Here is a 19,337-nt window from a genome sequence, read left to right on the forward strand (position 1 = left end):
CATAAAATATATATTTTTTTATACCTGATAAGATATTTTTGGCCATTTTGCCAAGGCCTAGCTGACAGACTATTTTGATGATGATATGACAAACTATTTTGAAAACCAGTCAAAACACACAGCTAGCAACTGTTACTGTACTTAATGTAGCTAGCTAGCTAAATTGTTAGCCAACTCTACTAACGTGATGTAGCCTAATGCACTGATCTTACCTGCTACTACTAGATATTCCAATCGAAAACAGCAGACAACAAAACTTATGATTTCAGAAAATGATAACATAAGCCGCTAAAGTTTACAAACGTTACAGTTTAATTAAATGTTCACGGTAGAGACAGAGAAGAGACGCTCCTCTTCTAGTTCCGGTCAATTCTACAACTCTTTTCTCATTGATCAATTATTGGTTACGTCTTGGTTGCGCAGGCGTCTCAGATTGGTTGATGAGTGCAATTATTGGTTACTTGTTGGTTACAGCTTTTTGATTTGTTGTCGCAACCTGAAATTTCCTTGACTCACCGTTGTCAGGGGGCGCCAAAGATGCTACTGACACTTGCACCAAATATATATTTTTTTAACTAAACCAAGCTAGACCCCAGCCTGTCGTTTCCAATAAAAACAAATTATTCGTAAATTGGCTCTGGCTATGTACTCCGATTTCAGAGCGCTATTTTCTGAGTGTGCCAGAGCGCAGAATAACTGATGAATCGACTACCGCTCAGCACCCGTTTTAGCCAATTAGCTTGGGTGCTTGACTGCGGTTGTGACGTCAGAACGCTCGGATCAAGCCTACTCCTCAGTCAGATCGTTCAGTGACCGTGTGCGCAGTAAACGCTCTGAATTTACAAATGACAATCTGACAACGCTCTGAATTTCCGAAAGCCCTGAGCGCACTCTGGCACTCCAGATTTAATTTACGAACACACCCATGGTGAGCAGAGCCAAGCACAAGCTACCAACATCCTATTGGCGCGTTCTAGCATGTCTCTGGCTATTTCCATTAGGGAAAAAGCCTATTCTGTGAAGTAAGCGTGTGCAATAACTCAGTTTGCTTTTGCAATCCTTTTAAACAACGCGAATTAAAAAAAACGTTTGCAACGGGTAAAGTCTACAAAACTTAGTCCACTCTGTTCATAACAGAATGTCGGACAAAATCCATCTTGTTTCATCCTTCTGCCGCTGCCGGCAAGTTGGCTTCCTCTCACTACCATATTTGTGAGTGGCAACTTCAAGCACATTTATACATCCGGTTAAATATCTGTCTCATTGTTCTATCTGTGCGTTTCAAGAGTGAATGTAAGAGCAGTACAGACAGACAGATCAAGTTAAAATAATACGACTTTGATCTGGTATTTGACGACCCTCTCATCTAAACCTGATGTTTGTGACTACTTTGTTTATTTTCTGTCTTGGTTGACATCGTGACAATATTGTGCGGTAAGTAGCTAAACTAATTGATATTCTTAAATTGCACATCTTTTTCTTGCCTCAGCCACAATCGCTGTAATTAACTATGTATTTCAGTAGCAGGTGATCCTGTCTGTGCTGCTTTGCAGCGTCAGTGAAATACAGTCAGTCAACGAACTCATAAATTCATGCAGATTATTATTGTTAAACCAATCAATATTTACATTGTGTAATGCAATTTGACCTTTACTTTATCAGAAAATGGTGTATTGTTGTGACAAGAAAGAACTGTTGTGACAGTAACCAATAAAAACGAATAGATACATTTATTTTTGTCAGAGCGAGAGTGTTGATTGATGATGCGTTGAACGTTATCCCCGACCAACGGGCTGTGTATACTTTCACTTTCTGATTACTGGAAGAGCAGTACAGACAGACAGATCAAGTTAAGATAATACGACTTTGATCTGGTATTTGACGACGCTCTCATCTGAACCTGATGTTTGTGACTACTTTGTTTATTTTCTGTCTTGGTTGACATCGTGACAATATTGTGCGGTAAGTAGCTAAACGAATTGATATTCTTAAATTGCACATCTTTTTCTTGCCTCAGCCACAATCGATGCAATTGGCTATGTATTTCAATAACAAGTGAAGCTTTCTGTGTTGCTTTGCAGGGTCAGTGAATAGTAAGTCAATGAACTCACAAATTCATGTAGATTATTATGGTAAAACCAATCAATATTTGCATTGTGAAATGCAATTCGAACATTTTGTATTGTTGTGACAAGAATGAGCTGTTGTGAAATTAACCAATAAAAACGAATAGATAAATTATTTTTGTCAGAGCAAAAGAGTGTTGGCTGAATATGCGTTGAACGTTATCCCCGACCAACGGGCTGTGGACACTTTCACTTTCTGATTACCCGAAATCAGGAGGATGTTTCAAGCGTGAAAGTAGAAGCAGTACAGACATGTTTCCATAACATGTTAATAAGATAATATCACCTTTGATCTGGTATTTGACGACCCTCTCATCCAAACCTGACGTTGTTATTAGTTTATTTATTTTCTCTGTTGATTGACATCGAGAGAGTATTGTGCAGGTAAACAAATTGATATTATTGAATTGGGCATATTTTTCTTGCCCCAACCACAATGTAATTAGGCTATGTACTGTATTTCCATGTATGGGTAGCTGCAGCACAATATGGCAATCTGGAGTATTGGCGAGTGGGTGTGTCGAAAGGAGTGTGTGTATGGAAATCAAGTCAGCTCGTTGGGCAGTTTTGTTGCTACCGTTTTGCGTGGCTGATTGGGCTGGACGACGAGTAAATCGGAAACCACTGCAGCAGTGTTGTATCAACGTACTTGCCGATTTAAAGTGCTTCAAACTGGGTATCATGGTAGTGTCGTAGGCGGTAGCTAACGTGGCCATTTTTTATCCACGGGATTTATTTAAAGTACAATAGCAGCCTGGCATACACAATAAATAACACATTTTGATAACCATCTATACTGAACAAAAATATAAACGCTTCATGGGGGGGCTTAGGCCCACCCTCTTGGGAGCCAGGCTCATCCACGGGGGCCAGGCCCAGCCAATCAGAGTTAGTCCCCCCCCCCTTAGTCCCCCCCCCCACAAAAGGGCTTTATTACAGACAGAAATACTCCTGTTTCATCAGCTGTCCGGGTGGCTGATCAGATGATCCCGCAGGTGTAGAAACCAGATGTGGAGGTCCAGGACTATCGTGGTTACACGTGGTCTGTGGTTGTGACATACTGCCAAATTCTCTAAAATTATGTTGGAGGCAGCTTATGATAAAGAAATTAACATACAATTATCTGGCAACAGCTCTGGTGGACATTCCTGCAGTGAGCATACCAATTGCATGCTCCCTCAAACTTGAGACATTTTGTGGCATTGTGTTGTGTGACAACTGCACGTTTTAGGGTGGCCATTTATTGTGCCAAGAATGAGGTGCACCTGTGTAATGATCATGCTGTTTAATTAGCTTCTTGATATGCCATACCTGTCAGGTGGATGGAATATATTGGCAAATGAGAAATGCTCACTAACAGGGATGTAACATTGGGGAGAAATGAGCTTTTATGGAACATTTCTGTTTTTTTATTTTATTTCAGCTCATGAAACATGGGTCCGACACTTTACACTTTATATTTTTATTCAATGGATGTCGCCTTGATACATACATAAATAAATAAATAAATAAATAAATAAATAAATAAATAAATAAATAAATAAATAAATACATACATACATACATACATACATACATACATACATACATACATACATACATACATACATACATACATACAGTTGAAGTCGGAAGTTTACATACACTTAGGTTGGAGTCATTAAAACTTGTTTTTCAACCACTCCACAAATTTCTTGTTAATAACGCCTGAAGGTATATCGGTCATCTGTACAAACAATAGTACGCAAGTATAAACACCATGGAACCACGCAGCCGTCATAGCGCTCTCCTAGAGATTATCATACCTTGGTGCGAAAAGTGTAAATCAATCCCAGAACAACAGCAAAGGACCTTGTGAAGATGCTGAGGAAACAGGTAGAAAAGTATCTATATCCACAGTAAAACGAGTCCTATTACCTGAAAGGCCGCTCAGCAAGGAAGAAGCCACTGCTCCAAAACCGCCATAAAAAATACAAACTACGGTTTGCAACTGCACATGGGGACAAATAGCGTACTTTTTGGAGACATGTCTTCTGGTCTGATGAAACAAAAATAGAACCTACGGAGCTGTGAGGGGAACGGCACCTCAGTACCTCCAGGCTCTGATCAGGCTCTACACCCAAACAAGGGCACTGCGTTCATCCACCTCTGGCCTGCTCGCCTCCCTACCACTGAGGAAGTACAGTTCCCGCTCAGCCCAGTCAAAACTGTTCGCTGCTCTGGCCCCCAATGGTGGAACAAACTCCCTCACGACGCCAGGACAGCGGAGTCAATCACCACCTTCCGGAGACACCTGAAACCCCACCTCTTCAAGGAATACCTAGGATAGGGTAAGTAATCCTTCTCATCCCCCCTAAAAGATTTAGATGCACTATTGTAAGTGGCTGTTCCACTGGATGTCATAAGGTGTATGCACCAATTTGTAAGTCGCTCTGGATAAGAGCGTCTGCTAAATGACTTAAATGTAATGTAACTGTTTGGCCATAATGACCATCGTTATGTTTGGAGGAAAAAGTGTGATGCTTGCAAGCCGACGAACACCATATCAACCGTGAAGCACGGGGGCGGCAGGGTAGCCAAGTGGTTAGAGCGTTGGACTAGTAACCGGAAGGTTGCAAGTTCAAACCCCCGAGCTGACAAGGTACAAATCTGTCGTTCTGCCCTTGAACAGGCAGTTAAACCACTGTTCCTAGGCCGTCATTGAAAATAAGAATTTGTTCTTAACTGACTTGCCTAGTTAAATAAAGGTTAAAAAAAAGACAATTAAAAAGATGTTGTTGGGGTGCTTTGTTGCAGGAGGGACTGGTGAACTTCACAAAATAGATGGCATCATGAGGTAGGAAAATTATCTGGATATATTGATGCAACATCTCAAGAAATCAGTCAGGAAGTTAAAGCTTGGTTGCAGTTGGTCTTCCAAATGGACAATGACCCCAAGCATACTTCCAAAGTTGTGGCAAAATGGCTTAAGGACAACAAAGTCAAGATATTGGAGTGGACATAACAAAGCCTCAATCCTATAGAACATTTGTGGGCAGAACTAGGAGCAAGGAGGCCTACAATCCTGAATCAGTTACACCAGCTCTGTCAGGAGGAATGGGCCAAAATTCACCGAACTTATTGTGGGAAGCTTGTGGAAGGCTACCCGAAACGTTTGACCCAAGTTAAACGATTTAAAGCAATGTTACTAAATACTAATTGAGTGTATGTAAACCTCTGACTCACTGGGAATGTGATGCAAGAAATAAAATATTAAATAAATAATTCTCTCCACTTTTATTCTGACATTTCACATTCTTAAAAGAAAGTGGTGCTCCTAACTGCTCCTCATTTTTACTAGGATTAAATGTCAGGAATTGTGAAAAACTGAGTTTACATGTATTTGGCTACATTTCCGACTTCAACTCCACATACGGTCTACTACTCATTGGGGAGGTGTACTACTCAATGGGGCGGGCATGAACGGCAACAATACCGGGACACAGTACCCTTGCTCCCGCTTGACTGAGCACTACTGTCCTGCAACGGCATGGGAAGTAGCTACCTAGTAGCCAATGTCGGGGGTGAACGTCACAGTAATCACACACATACAACACATGAAGCAACAGTAGACCCCATCGTCAATACCTTTTAATAAGTAACTTTTAAATATGACTCATCATCTGGCTTGAAAACTGAAGTCTAAACTATATCTCAATGTAAGGTAGTTGCGTAATAAATAATGGATGAAAAAAACCTCAAGTTCAATCAAAACTCCTTTCGACACACCCATTTCTTTCGATACACCCACTCCTTTCAACATGCTCACTACTTTCCTTTCGACACACCCACTCCTTTCAACATGCTCACTACTTTCCTTTCGACACACCCACTCCTTTCAACATGCTCACTACTTTCCTTTCGACACACCCACTCGCTCATTTTTATTTGGTCTCCATGTTGGAATACAGCTACCCTCTTGTCTGTATTTCAGTAACAGGTGATCCTGTCTGTGTCGCTCTGCAGGGTCAGTGAAATACAGTCAGTCATGAACAATAAGGAGGTAAAGATGCTGCAAATGTTCAAAGACCTCTCTTTCCTAGTTTGTTATTAATTTTCTTCTATAGATATGTTATTGGCATTAGGGATATTTGCAGATGGAAATCTTAGCACCTTTAAGTAGGCCTCAAGAGGACCTCTTGTCAGATGCAATGGGCAACTACTCAGCCACAGGAGGCAAGCCAAACACACTTCCTACAGACGTTAACAAAGGCCCTATCATTCAAGAATCAATTCAAGATGTTAACAAACTTCCCACAGACAGCGAGAATTCATCCGAGTTTACTTACCCTTTCTTTCTAAAATTATCTGCCGAAATTGTTGCCACCCCTATTACTAGCCTGTTCAACCTCTCTTTCGTGTCGTCTGAGATTCCCAAAGATTGGAAAGCAGCTGCAGTCATCTCTTGACCCAAACTGCTACAGACCTATATCTATCCTACCCTGCCTTTCTAAGGTCTTTGAAAGCCAAGTCAACAAACAGATTACCGACCATTTTGAATCCCACAATACCTTCTCCGCTATGCAATCTGGTTTCAGAGCTGGTCATGGGTGCACCTCAGCCACGCTCAAGGTCCTAAACGATATCTTAACCGCCATCGATAAGAAACAATACTGTGCAGCCGTATTCATTGACCTGGCCAAGGCTTTCGACTCTGTCAATCCCCACATCCTCATCGGCAGACTCGACAGCCTTGGTTTCGAGCACACGATTCAAAATCGAATGACACACCAAATGTGATTTTTATTTCTATTAGCTAGTGGTGAGTGTTAAAGTGTGTTTATTCAATGTGGGGAATGCATATGACATGGAGACCTATGAGCAGAATAACATCCAGGTACTGCAGGTGTAGCATATAATCTCATTTCAAACTTTGGTTCTTGTCAGCTGATATTACCAACTGTACAATTAAATTAGTTCATTGACATGAATTAAATGTTAAATATGCGGCGTTATAAATAAAGCATGCAATAAAGCATTGTAATCTTATCAATTGTTTATAATACAATCTGGTGTGATTTCTGAACTTTTCTCTCTGTTGCAGCAGGAACCTCCAAAAGGTATGCCTACTGTGAAATCAAACATATATTTTGCGGTATCTGGGTCCCAATTAACTTGTGTTAACCGCCTGTAGCAGGATATCAAAGAGTCCTGAGATCAGTATTGCAATCATCTTCTACATTTTAACATTTCAGGGGAATAGGAACAATGGGCATCTTGGCAAAAAAAAGGTTGTGTCTGATAACAATAGGGCTGCTACCTATCAGTTCGTGCTGGTCGTGGTGCTGTCCATGGTACAGAACTTTTGCACGCCCATACACTGAAAAAAATTAAGGTTCTTAAAAGGTTCTTAAATGGAGAACTCTTGCCCAAGAATAACCTTGCATCGACAGTTCTTCAGAATTCTAAAAGATTCTTTAAATGTATAGAAAGCCTGCAGATGTGTCCCTTTCATAGCACACAGCAAATTGACCAGTGTTGATTTGTCAGTGTAACATTTCTAGTGTCGATGCAATAATTCAATTAACAATTAAATTAACACTCAGTGGTGTAAAATAACCCCACTGCTGGTGTTAATAGCCAGCATTGAACCAAAACCATGCCCATTATTATCATATTTCCCAGCATGCTCTTTTGCAGGTAGATTTTTAGAATAGTTTGTTTTAATATCTATGTTTTTGCATGTACAGTACCAGTCAACATTTTGGACACACCTTCTCATTCCAGGGTTTTCCTTATTTTTTAAAACTATTTTCTACATTGTAGAATAATAGTGAAGACATGAAAACTATGAAGTAACACATATTGAATCATGAAGTAACCATAAAAGTGTTAAACATATCAATATATTTTACATTTGAGATTCTTCAAAGTGGCCACCCTTTGCCTTGATGACAGTTTTGCACACTCTTAGAATTCTTTCAACCAGCTTTATTCTTTCAACCACATCACATGATTCCTGCTGCAAGCTCTGGACCATTACACCGGATCATCGCAGCTAGCTAGCTGTAATTGAGTGGCTACTGTTAGCTAACGCATCTGTCCCGAAGCAAGCACGAGTTAGCCTTGAGCTAGACCCATATACCAGCTAACTTCTTGGGCTACAATACCTCTTTTGCCAACTGGCCTGGACCCTTTATTGTCAACACGGAGCCCGCCTATCCATCACGACTGGTCTGCCTATGTAATCGTCCAGTGTGGTTTCAACAGGCTTTTCCGCTGCGATGTCGCCGAAGACCGATCTGCTAGCCCCGGCCCGCTAACTCTCATTTGTTGACTTCTGTAACCGTAAAAGCCTTTGTTTCAGCACACTCCGCCAACCCTGATGTCCTAGCCATGTCTGAAACCTGGCTTAGGAAGGCCACCAAAAATGCTGAAATTTCCATCCCCAACTACAACATTTTCCGTCAAGATAGAACTGCCAAATGGGGTGGAGTTGCAATCAACTGCTGAGATAGCCTGCCGAGTTCTGTCATACCATCCAGGTCTGTGCCAAAACAGTTTGAGATTCAATCTTTAAAAATCCACCTTTCCAGAAGTAAGTCTCTCACTGTTGCTGTTTTTTATAAAACCCCCCTCAGCCTCCAGCTGTGCCCTGGACACCATATGTGAATTGATTGCCCCCCATTTATCTTCAGAGTTCGTACTGTTAGGTGACCTAAACGGGGATATGCTTAACATCCCGGCCATCCTACAATCTAAGATAGATGCCCTCAATCTCACACAAATTATCAAGGAACCTGTCATGGACAACCCTAAATCCGTAAACATGGGCATCCTCATAGATATTACCCTGGCCAACTTGCCCTCTAAATACACCTTTTCTGTTTTCAACCAGGATCTCAGCAATAACTGCCTCATTGCCTGCGTTCGTAATGGGTCCGTGGTCAAACGACCACCCCTCATCAATGTCAAATGCTCCCTAAAACACTTCAGCAAGCAGGCCTTTCTAATCGACCTGGCCCGGGTATCCTGGAAGGATATTGACCTCATCCCGTCAGTAGAGGATGCCTGGTTATTATTTAAAAGTGCTTTCCTCACCATCTTAAATAAGCATGCCCCATTCAAAAAAATGTAGAACTAAGAACAGATATAGCCCTTGGGTCACTCCAGACTTGACTGCCCTTGACCAGCACAAAAACATCCTGTGGCATACTGCATTAGCATCGAATAGCCTCTGTAATATGCAACTTTTTAGGGAAGTTAGGAACCAATATACTCAGTCAGATAGGAAATCAAAGGCTAGCTTTTTCAAACAGAAATGTGCGTCTTTTAGCACAAATTCTAAAAGGTTTTGGGACACTGTAAAGTCCATAGAGAAGAAGAGCAGCTGCCCACTGCACTGAGGCTAGGAAACAACAAGCATTTTTCTACGATTGGCCATGCTTTCCACCTGGCTACCCTGGCTAACAGCTCTGCATCCCCCGCAGCAACTTGCCCAAGCTCCCCTCCTGCTTCTCCTTCACCCAAATCTAGATAGCTGATGTTCTGAAAGAGTTGCAAAATCTGGACCCCTACAAAATCAGCTGGGATAGACAATCTAGACCCTCTCTTTCTAAAATTATCCGCCGCAATTGTTTCAACCCGTATTACTAGCCTGTTCAACCTCTCTTTCGTATCGTCTGAGATCCCTAAAGATTAGAATGCTGCCGCGGTCATCCCCCTCTTCAAAGGGGAAACACTCTAGAACCAAACTGTTACAGACCCATATCTATCCTGCCCTGTCTTCGAAAGCCAAGTTGACAAACATATCATCGGCAATTTCGAATCCCACCGTACCTTCTCCGCTATGCAATCTGGTTTCCGAGCTGGTCATGGGTGCACTTCAGCCACGCTCAAGGTCCTAAACGATATCATAACCGTCATCAATAAAAGACAGTACTGTGCAGCTGTCTTCATCGACCTGGCTAATGCTTTCGACTCTGTCAATCACTGCATTCTTTTCGGCAGACTCAGTAGCCTTGGTTTCTCAAATGACGGCCTCGCCTGGTTCACCAACTACTTCTCAGACAGAGTTCAGTGTGTCAAATCGGAGGGCCTGTTGTCCGGACCTCTGGCAGTCTCTTTGGGGATGCCACAGGGTTCAATTCTCAGGCTGACTCTTTTCTCTGTATATATCCTACCGATCCTTGACTTCGGCGATGTCATTTACAAGTAGAGTGCCTCCAACACTCGACTCAGACTACATCCAATTTGCTATCACAGTGCCGTCCGTTTTGCCACCAAAGCTCCATACACTGCCCACCACTGCGACCTGTATGCTCTCGTTGGTTGGCCCTCGCTTCATATTCGTCACCAAACCCACTGGCTCCAGGTCATGTATAAGTCTTTGCTAGGTAAAGCCCCGCCTTATCTCAGCTCACTGGTCAACATAGCAACATCCACCCGTAGCACGCGCTCCAGCAGGTATATATTTCACTGGTCATCCCCAAAACCAACACCTTCTTTGTCCGCCTTTTCTTCCAGTTCTCTGCTGCCAATGACTGGAACGAATTGCAAAAATCACTGAAGCTGGAGACGTATATCTCCCTCACTAAGTTTAAGCATCAGTTGTCAGAGCAGCTTACCGATCACTACACCTGTACACAGCCCATCTGTAAATAGCCCACCCAACTACCTCATCCCCATATTGTTATTTTTTTTGCTCTTTTGCACCCCAGTATCCCTACTTGCACATCATCATCTGCACATCTTTCACTCCAGTGTTAATGCAAAATTGTAATTTATTTAGCCACTATGGCCTATTTATTGCCTTACCTCCCTAATCTTATTACATTTAGACACACTGTATATACATTTTCCCAACTTGTTATTGACTGTATGTTTGTTTATCCCATTTGTAGCTCTGTGTTGTTGTTTCTGTCTAACTGCTTTGCTTTATCTTGGCCAGGTCACAGTTGTAAATGAGAACTTGTTCTCAACTAGCCTACCTGGTTAAATAAAGTATATGTAAAATATATGTTTTTTTAAAGGTAGTCACATGGAATGCATTTAAGTTCATTTGTGGAATTCCTTTCCTTCTTAATGCGTTTGAGCCAATCAGTTGTATTGTGACAAGGTAGGGGTGGTATGCAGAAGATAACCCTATTTGGTAAAAGACAAGTCCATGTTATGGCACGAACAGCTTAAATAAGTAAAGAGAAACAACAGGCCATCATTACTCTAAGACATGAAGGTCAGTCAATGTGGAAAATGTCAAGAACTTTTAAAGTTTCTTCAAGTGCAGTCACAAAACCATCAAGCGCTATTAAACTGTCTCTCAATGAGGACCGCCACAGGAAAGGAAGACCCAGAGTTACCTCTGCTGCAGAGGATTAGTTCATTAGCGTGAACTGCACCTGTCAGCGATTGGGTGCAGAGTTATAGCGGAGTCAGAAGCAGGACACAGGTATTGAGTAACATAAATGAGTTTATCAATGAGCCCATCAATTTTAGCAGACATTGCCTGTAAGGGCACAGCAAGTGATTCCCGCAGGGTAGTTAGATGTCTTTATTGTAGCAGAGGCTTCAATACAATTGAAGTTAGCCTACAACGCTGTCATTTAGGGAACGTGCAACTGAGATCCATCATGATGGCAGGCTGTAAGACTCTTTGAAAATGCTTATGTTGTAACTGAGGTGTCACAGTTTCTTAACCACATACTTAAACCATATGTTTATTATTCTATAGAGTTGAAGATGGAGAAGTTCTTTACCATTCTGACTGGGAATACACTGGGGTCTCATGAGGAAATAAATCGCCGGCTCACTACAAAAGGTTTAACGAAGGTGACGTCATCGGCGGAGAGTGATGTCATCATTGCTTTCTGTCCCATTGTCTCTCGTGCCGGGACTGATATTGAAGCAGCACTGCAGCAGATTCCTGGTAATCTTGGCACCCAGAACCAAGTGTACTGTAACAGTCTGTCATCAGAGACTATTTCCAGATCAACAATATCCATAAAGAAACTTCTCAAAAATGGAATCTTATTCCAAATGCTCTTATTTGTCCCTCACTCTCTTGACAGCTGGTAAACCTACCATTTTGGTAGTGAAGCATCACACCTTCAACCCAGACTACACTGTACCTGACAGCAGCAGACTAGTGACCAGAGGTGATGTAATACTCACAGTGGACTGTCTCTTCCATGAGAGCCAGGGACTATTGGAGTGTCATCGCAATGAAGCAGCATTCAAAAAGATTGTGAACATAATACTGCCAATGGTAATGTAGTTTATCCAGTGGGGTAATGCAAGCTTCAGTTGGGAATACTAACACCAAGTAACACCTCCTGCATACGTACCTATACTGTGTATTTTAACTTGCAGAATGACTGGGAGATTATTGAAGCCAGTGAAGCCAGTGAAGCCCTTGAGCATAAAATCTTGGAGGTATTTTTTTCTAATTTCAGATTTTGGTACTTTGCTCAACGGCTGATGTGAGTGTACAACTGTACAAAAATATACAATTTATTATGCTGGTGTCCAGACACTTTCCTAGGAATGATTAAACATATTTAATCTGGACTGTCAAGACCGCATTAGACCACTTAACTAAAGCCTAGACATTAGCTTTGGGAACTAAAAACAATCCATAAGCAATGAAGCAATCAGCAGGGTTACTAATTACATGGCTACACTGGACCCCCCTGTGACCTCCTCTCTGTAGCAACCCCAGCAGCTAATAGACATTGAATGGGTGATCAGAATGAGTCACAGCACCAAAAAACTGGTAACTTTGATGCAAAATTGAGAGAGTTTACTTTCTGGGGTAATTTCTGAACTTCTCTCTCTCTCTGTTGCAGCAGGATTTTCCAAAAGGTAAGAGAGTACCTGTTATAAATCAAACATTGATATTATACCCACAGTTGGGAAGCTTATTACGTTTCCCTGCACTGCAGCACAGGTTAAGAAAAGTGTGGCTGCAAAGTGGATACAACTGCACCTTCAGGGGCATATTTCCGAAATGTCCCCTATGTATTTCATGACATACTTTGCAAACAAATTTGACGCATGTGAATGTACCACAATGTACCATTGTTGCAGCACAGGCATTTTTTACCAAAATGTTTTTTCTCTCTGTAGTGCCAAGGATAGCTCTACTAGCTATTGTATCTGGGAATACTCTAGGGTCTCATGAGGGCATAACACAGCAACTCACCGCAACCACTAGCTTGATTGAGGTGACATCACCAGAGGAGAGTGTCGTGATGGCTTTCTGTCCCACCGTCTCTCATGCTGGGACTGATATTGAAGCATCACTGCAGCAGATTCCAGGCAAATCAGTAATCTGACCAAATTCCTCTGACAGCTATTGTCTTCCATGTTTAGATGGGTAGAAATACAAGTAATTGACAATGGCAACAGTAACTTGTGAATGTTATTACATTCAGCATACATTGCTAGGCTTCTCATATCCATTGTTAAAAGTTGACATATATTTTGTTTCCTAAACCTGTCATTCTTGTAGTGATGCACAAAGGTTGTGTCTGAAAACAATAAGCCTACTAGCTATCAGTTTGCGCTGATCATGGCGCTGTCCGTGTTGCTGAATGTTTGCGAGCCCATAGAATGTTTGCCCCGATATCTACTGTAGTTTGTGCTGCTGTGGCGCTGTCATGGTGCTGAATGTTTGTGCACCAGTCGAACAGTTATGGACCCCAATTGGTCAATCACACCGCGATATCACCAGGACTTTGCTAAAAGTTCCACTATCTCCAACTTTTTGCATCCCTCTGTTCTCTGAACTTATTTGGCCGTGCTCATTTGAGCCAGATCCGCTTTCCTTCCATTGAAAATGAATGGGCTCTGTCATTTTGTCGGTGCCCATCATTTTTAGCGGACATTGCCTGTAAGGGCACAGCAAGTGATTCCCGCCGGGTAGTTAGATGTCTTTATTGTAGCAGAGGCTTCAATACAATTGAAGTTAGCCTACAACGCTGTCATTTAGGGAACGTGCAACTGAGATCCATCATGATGGCAGGCTGTAAGACTCTTTGAAAATGCTTATGTTGTAACTGAGGTGTCACAGTTTCTTAACCACATACTTACACCACATGTTTATTATTCTATAGAGTTGAAGATGGAGAAGTTCTTTACCATTCTGACTGGGAATACTCTGGGGTCTCATGAGGAAATAAATCGCCGGCTCACTACAAAAGGTTTAACGAAGGTGACGTCATCGGCGGAGAGTGATGTCGTCATTGCTTTCTGTCCCATTGTCTCTCGTGCCGGGACTGATATTGAAGCAGCACTGCAGCAGATTCCTGGTAATCTTGGCACCCAGAACCAAGTGTACTGGACTATTTCCAGATCAACAATATCCAAAAAGAAACTTCTCAAAAAGTTGCATCTTATTCCAAATGCTCTTATTTGTCCCTCACTCTCTTGACAGCTGGTAAACCTACCATTTTGGTAGTGAAGCATCACACCTTCAACCCAGACTACACTGTACCTGACAGCAGCAGACTAGTGACCAGAGGTGATGTAATACTCACAGTGGACTGTCTCTTCCATGAGAGCCAGGGACTATTGGAGTGTCATCGCAATGAAGCAGCAGTCAAAGAGATTCTGAAGAAGCTTAATATACATCCTGAGGTATTCTATAATTTGTACACTATTTGAAATACAATATGACTCTATAGAACACATTTTATCCAAGGAGAACCAGTTTGAATTCCTTGTTATTTTTTCATAGATTGCAGTTTCTTCCTTTTACCCTCGTATCATCTGTCGGTAAGTATATTAATTGATATTATTGTTGACATGAACACAGGTCACATCAAGATAAGATGAAAGTACAATTTCAAATGTTATGTTAGCTTCAGTAATCAAAATTGAATTCTGCAAATTGATACCACACTAGCTCCTAGGTGTACTGTTAATTGTTCCTGGGTGTGAAGTGTGAAGAAGACAATGATGCTGACATTGCTTTTATGAATAACAGGAAGATTAAAGGGATACTTCGGGATTTTGGCAAGGAGGCCATTTATCTCCTCCCCCCAGAGTCAGATGAACTTGTGGATATGATTTTGATCTCTCTGTGTCCAGTATGAAGGAAGTTAGACGTAGTTTCATGAGCCAATGTTGACTAGCATTAGCACAATAACTAAGTCTGTGTCAACGTTCGTTGAACGGATCAGACCAAGGCACAGCGTGGTATGCGTACATTCTCTTTATTAAAAGAATGAACACCGAACAAACTAACAAAATAACAACCGAAACGTGAAGCTATACAATATTGTGCTGACAGGCAACTATACATATTCAAGATCCCACACCAGAAAGTGGGGAAAAGGCCTGCCTAAATATGATCCCCAATCAGAGACAACGATAAACAGCTGTCTCTGATTGGGAACTATATCAGGCCAACATAGATATACAAAACCCCCTAGATCTACAAAAACCCTAGACATACAAAAGTACCCACCCTAGTCACACCTTGACCTAACCAAAATATATAGAAAACAGAGATATCTAAGGTCAGGGCATGACACTATGGGTTTCTGCTACCATGCTATTCGATACCCATAACCTTCCAGTCATTGCGCTAACGCTATTTAGTAATTGTACAAGCGCTAGTTAGCAACTTCCTTCAAACTGCACACAGAGACATAAAAATTCTATCCACGAGTTCATCTGACTCTGGGGAAGTACATAGAGGGGCTCTTTGTCAAAACTCCAAAGTATCCCTTTGATGAAAAACATATCCAATGGATGTTTAGGATTTAGGATGCCACAACAAGGGCCTGACTCTCATAAAGCTGAAGGATATTAGATTTATATCAGGACAAGATACTGTCAGTAACATCTGATGTGGTTTTGTTTCTTTAGGTTGGCAAAAGATTGGTTGGCCAGAGTGACTGAGCCTTACACTGCAACAGTTGAAGTGCCTGTTTGCAATCATGAAGTGCAACATTAAGATGAAGCACATTGCTCCCCAGCCTTTAAGATATAATAATGAGCGAATAAGTGGATTGAAGTCTGATTTTGAAAAATGTCTATTCATAGTCAAAACATTTGACAATTTAACCCTAGAAATATAACTAACTATACGCGTTAGAATATGCACTTATAGCCTAAGTGAGTCTAGAACAGCTAAAGTGTGTTTTGTCAAAATTGCTTAATAATTAACTCCATTAATGTGGATAAGTATAAAGATAATGTAATATAATGCTTGAGACAACTTTTGATGGGAGTATAAATAAATATATACTACCTGCCAACAGTTTTAGAACACCTACATTCAAGGGTTTTTCAATATTTTTACTATTCTTTTACTATTTATAATAGTGAAGACATCAAAACTATGAAATAACACATATGGAATCATGTAGTAACCAAAAGTGTTAAACAAATCAAAATATATTACATTTTTTAGATAATTCAAAGTAGCCACCCTTTGCCTTGATGACAGCTTTGCACACTTGGCATTCTCTTAACCAGCTTCACCTGGAATGCTTTTCCAATAGTATTGAAGGAGTTCGCACATAAGCTGAGCACTTGTTGGCTGCTTTTCCTTCACTCTGCGGTCCGACTTATCCCAAACCATCTCAATTTGTTTGAGGTCGGGGGATTGTGGAGGCCAGGCCATCTGATGCAGTATTCCATCACTCTCCTTCCTTACACAGCTTGGGGGTATGTTGGGTCATTGTCCTGTTGAAAAACAAGTGATAGTCCCACTGAGCCCAAACCAGAGGGGATGGCATATCGCTGCAGAATACTGTGGTAGCAATGCTGGTTAAGTGTGCCTTGAATTCAAAATAAATCACAGACAGTGTCACCAGCAAAGCACCCCCACACCATAACACCTCCTCCTCCATGCTTTATGGTGGGAAATACACATGCAGAGATCATCCATTCACCCACACCACGTCTCACAAAGACACGGCGGTTGGAACCAAAAATCTCCAATTTGGACTCCAAACCAAAGAATACATTTCCACCGGTCTAATGTCCATTGCTCGTGTTTCTTGTCCCAATCAAGTCTCTTCTTATTATTGGTGTCCTTTAGTAGTGGTTTCATTGCAGCAATTAAACCATGAAGGCCTGATTCACACAGTTTCCTCTGAACAGTTGATGTTGAGATGTATCTGTTACTTGAACTCTGTGAAGCATTTATTTGGGCTGCAATTTCTGAGGCTGGTAACTCTAATGAACATATCCTCTGCAGCAGAGGTAACTCTGGGTCTTCCTTTCCTATGGCGGTCCTCATGAGAGCCGGTTTCATCATAGTGCTTGATGGTTTTTGCAACTGCACTTGAAGAAACTTTCAAAGTTCTTGAAATGTTCTGTATTGACTGACCTCCATGTCTTAGAGTAATGATGGACTGTCATTTCTCTTTGCTTATTTGAGATGTTCTTGCCATAATATGGACTAGGTATTTTACCAAATAGGGCTATCTTCTGTATACCCCCCACCTAGTCACAACACAACTGATTGGCTCAAACACATTAAGAAGGAAAGAAATTCCACAAATGAACTTTTAAGAAGGCACACCTGTTAACTAAAATGCATTCCAGGTGACTACCTTATGAAGTTGGTTGAGAGAATGCCAAGAGTGTGCAAAGCTGTCATCAAAGCAAAGGGTTGCTATTTGAAGCTCAAATATAAAACCCTTTTTTGGTTACTACATGATTCCATATGTGTTATTTCATAGTTTTGACGTCTTCACTAGTATTCTACAATGTAGAAAATAGTACAAATAAAGAAAAACCCTTGAATGAGTAGGTGTTCTTAAACTTTTGACCGGTTGTGTGTATATAAATATATATACTTTATTATGCTACATACTGTGATTTTGCAGACACAGGGTTGATCATAATCATGTGGCATTTCAATATAGCTGAAATTATATTTTTGTTGTTGTTGCATTACCACATTATCCTGAAGTGTTTTGGCTCAATGGAAGCCCTGGCACTTGGGTGTGGAATAAAGAGAAATATAACTACTCTAACATCAACAGCTGTAACCTACTAAGCCCACGTGGCATATAAGACATTATTCAAGAATCAATAGATACATCAGGTTTAAAGGTAAGACCGAGGAACAGACAATGTTGAAGTAACAAAAGTGTAATAAATCGAACACGGGCAGGCAAAGGTACGGGACGGCAGGCAGGCTCAGAATCAGGTCAGGCAGAGATCGGTAATCCAGAGTAGTGGGGCAAAGGTACAGGACGGTAGGCAGCCTCAGAGCAGGCAGAAAGGTCAAAACCGGGAAAACTAGGAAACGGGCGCTATGAACAGGACAGGAACATGGGGAAAACCACTGATAGGTCTGAATGAACGAAACGAACTGGCAACAGACAAATCGAGAAGACCGGTATAAATACACAGGGGATAATGGGGAAGATGGAGGGGGTGGAGACAATCACAAAGTCAGGTGAAACAGATCAGGGTGTGACAAGGGGCCTATTAAATTACTATTCAACAGAATTGAATATCTCAGATTGTACCTTTTAATAAAAATGAATTAACACATCTGAGGGAGTGTCAATTTGTGTCAGCTGCATGTATTTTTTCTTCACACTGTACAAAAAAGGAGTGTAGGCAACCCTTCTTTCTTCAAGCCTTATTTGAGGTCAATAACTATTGTTCATTGTGTTGAATTTCATTTAATCATAATGTAATCTGGGGTGGAAAATTCTAAATGTAATCCTTGGGACGTCCCAATTCTGTAACGGCAGATCTCCTCTTCGTCTGAAGAGGAGTAAGGATCGGACCAAGATGCAGCGTGGTAAGTGTTCATGATGATTACTTTAATAAATAAACTGAACACTATGAAATATAAAACAATAAATGTGAACATGAACGAAACCGAAACAGTACCATGTGGTGACAAACACTCACACGGAAACAAACACCCACAAACCAACAGTGAAACCCAGGCTACGTAAGTATGATTCTCAATCAGAAACAACTAAAGACACCTGCCTCTGATTGAGAACCATACTCGCCCGAAACAGAAACCAAACATAGAAAAACAAACAGACTGCCCACCCCAACTCACGCCCTGACCATACTAAATAAAGACAAAACAAAGGAAATAAAGGTCAGAACGTGACAGTATCCCCCCCAAAGGTGTGGACTCCGGCCGCAAAACCTGAACCTATAGGGGAGGGTCTGGGTGGGCGTCTGTCCACGATGGCGGGTCTGACGTGGGCCCCACTTCACCATAGTTTTGGTGAGCCT

At 41.4% G+C, this 19,337-nt stretch overlaps 1 protein-coding gene across 2 annotated transcripts; it reads left to right on the plus strand.

The window, feature by feature from the left end:
• The first annotated feature begins 1,044 nt into the window (after positions 1-1,044).
• Positions 1,045-18,626, plus strand: LOC118398620 (uncharacterized). Of its 2 annotated transcripts, none has more exons than XM_052470968.1 (9): positions 1,045-1,434; positions 11,836-12,030; positions 12,173-12,369; positions 12,474-12,536; positions 12,950-12,965; positions 14,219-14,413; positions 14,539-14,741; positions 14,842-14,879; positions 15,978-18,626. In XM_052470968.1, exons 2-9 carry the CDS (start codon positions 11,844-11,846, stop codon positions 16,063-16,065), a joined length of 987 nt encoding a protein of 328 aa, XP_052326928.1. In that variant the 5' UTR covers positions 1,045-1,434; positions 11,836-11,843; the 3' UTR covers positions 16,066-18,626. The 2 variants fall into 2 exon arrangements, with proteins under 2 accessions (XP_052326928.1, XP_052326927.1); XM_052470967.1 differs by lacking the exon at positions 1,045-1,434 and adding an exon at positions 1,797-1,962.
• The last annotated feature ends 711 nt before the right edge of the window (positions 18,627-19,337 follow it).

The sequence above is a fragment of the Oncorhynchus keta genome, chromosome 19 (genome assembly GCF_023373465.1).
Source record: "Oncorhynchus keta strain PuntledgeMale-10-30-2019 chromosome 19, Oket_V2, whole genome shotgun sequence".
NCBI lineage: Eukaryota > Metazoa > Chordata > Actinopteri > Salmoniformes > Salmonidae > Oncorhynchus > Oncorhynchus keta.

Bases quoted from the DNA above. Each gene is read 5' to 3' on its own strand.
- LOC118398620 (XM_052470968.1), top strand. From the start codon at position 11,844: ATGGAGAAGTTCTTTACCATTCTGACTGGGAATACACTGGGGTCTCAT. The intron at 14,414-14,538 runs GTAATCTTGGCA...CTCTCTTGACAG, and splicing joins AGCACTGCAGCAGATTCCTG to CTGGTAAACCTACCATTTTG. The intron at 14,880-15,977 runs GTAAGTATATTA...TTGTTTCTTTAG, and splicing joins TACCCTCGTATCATCTGTCG to GTTGGCAAAAGATTGGTTGG.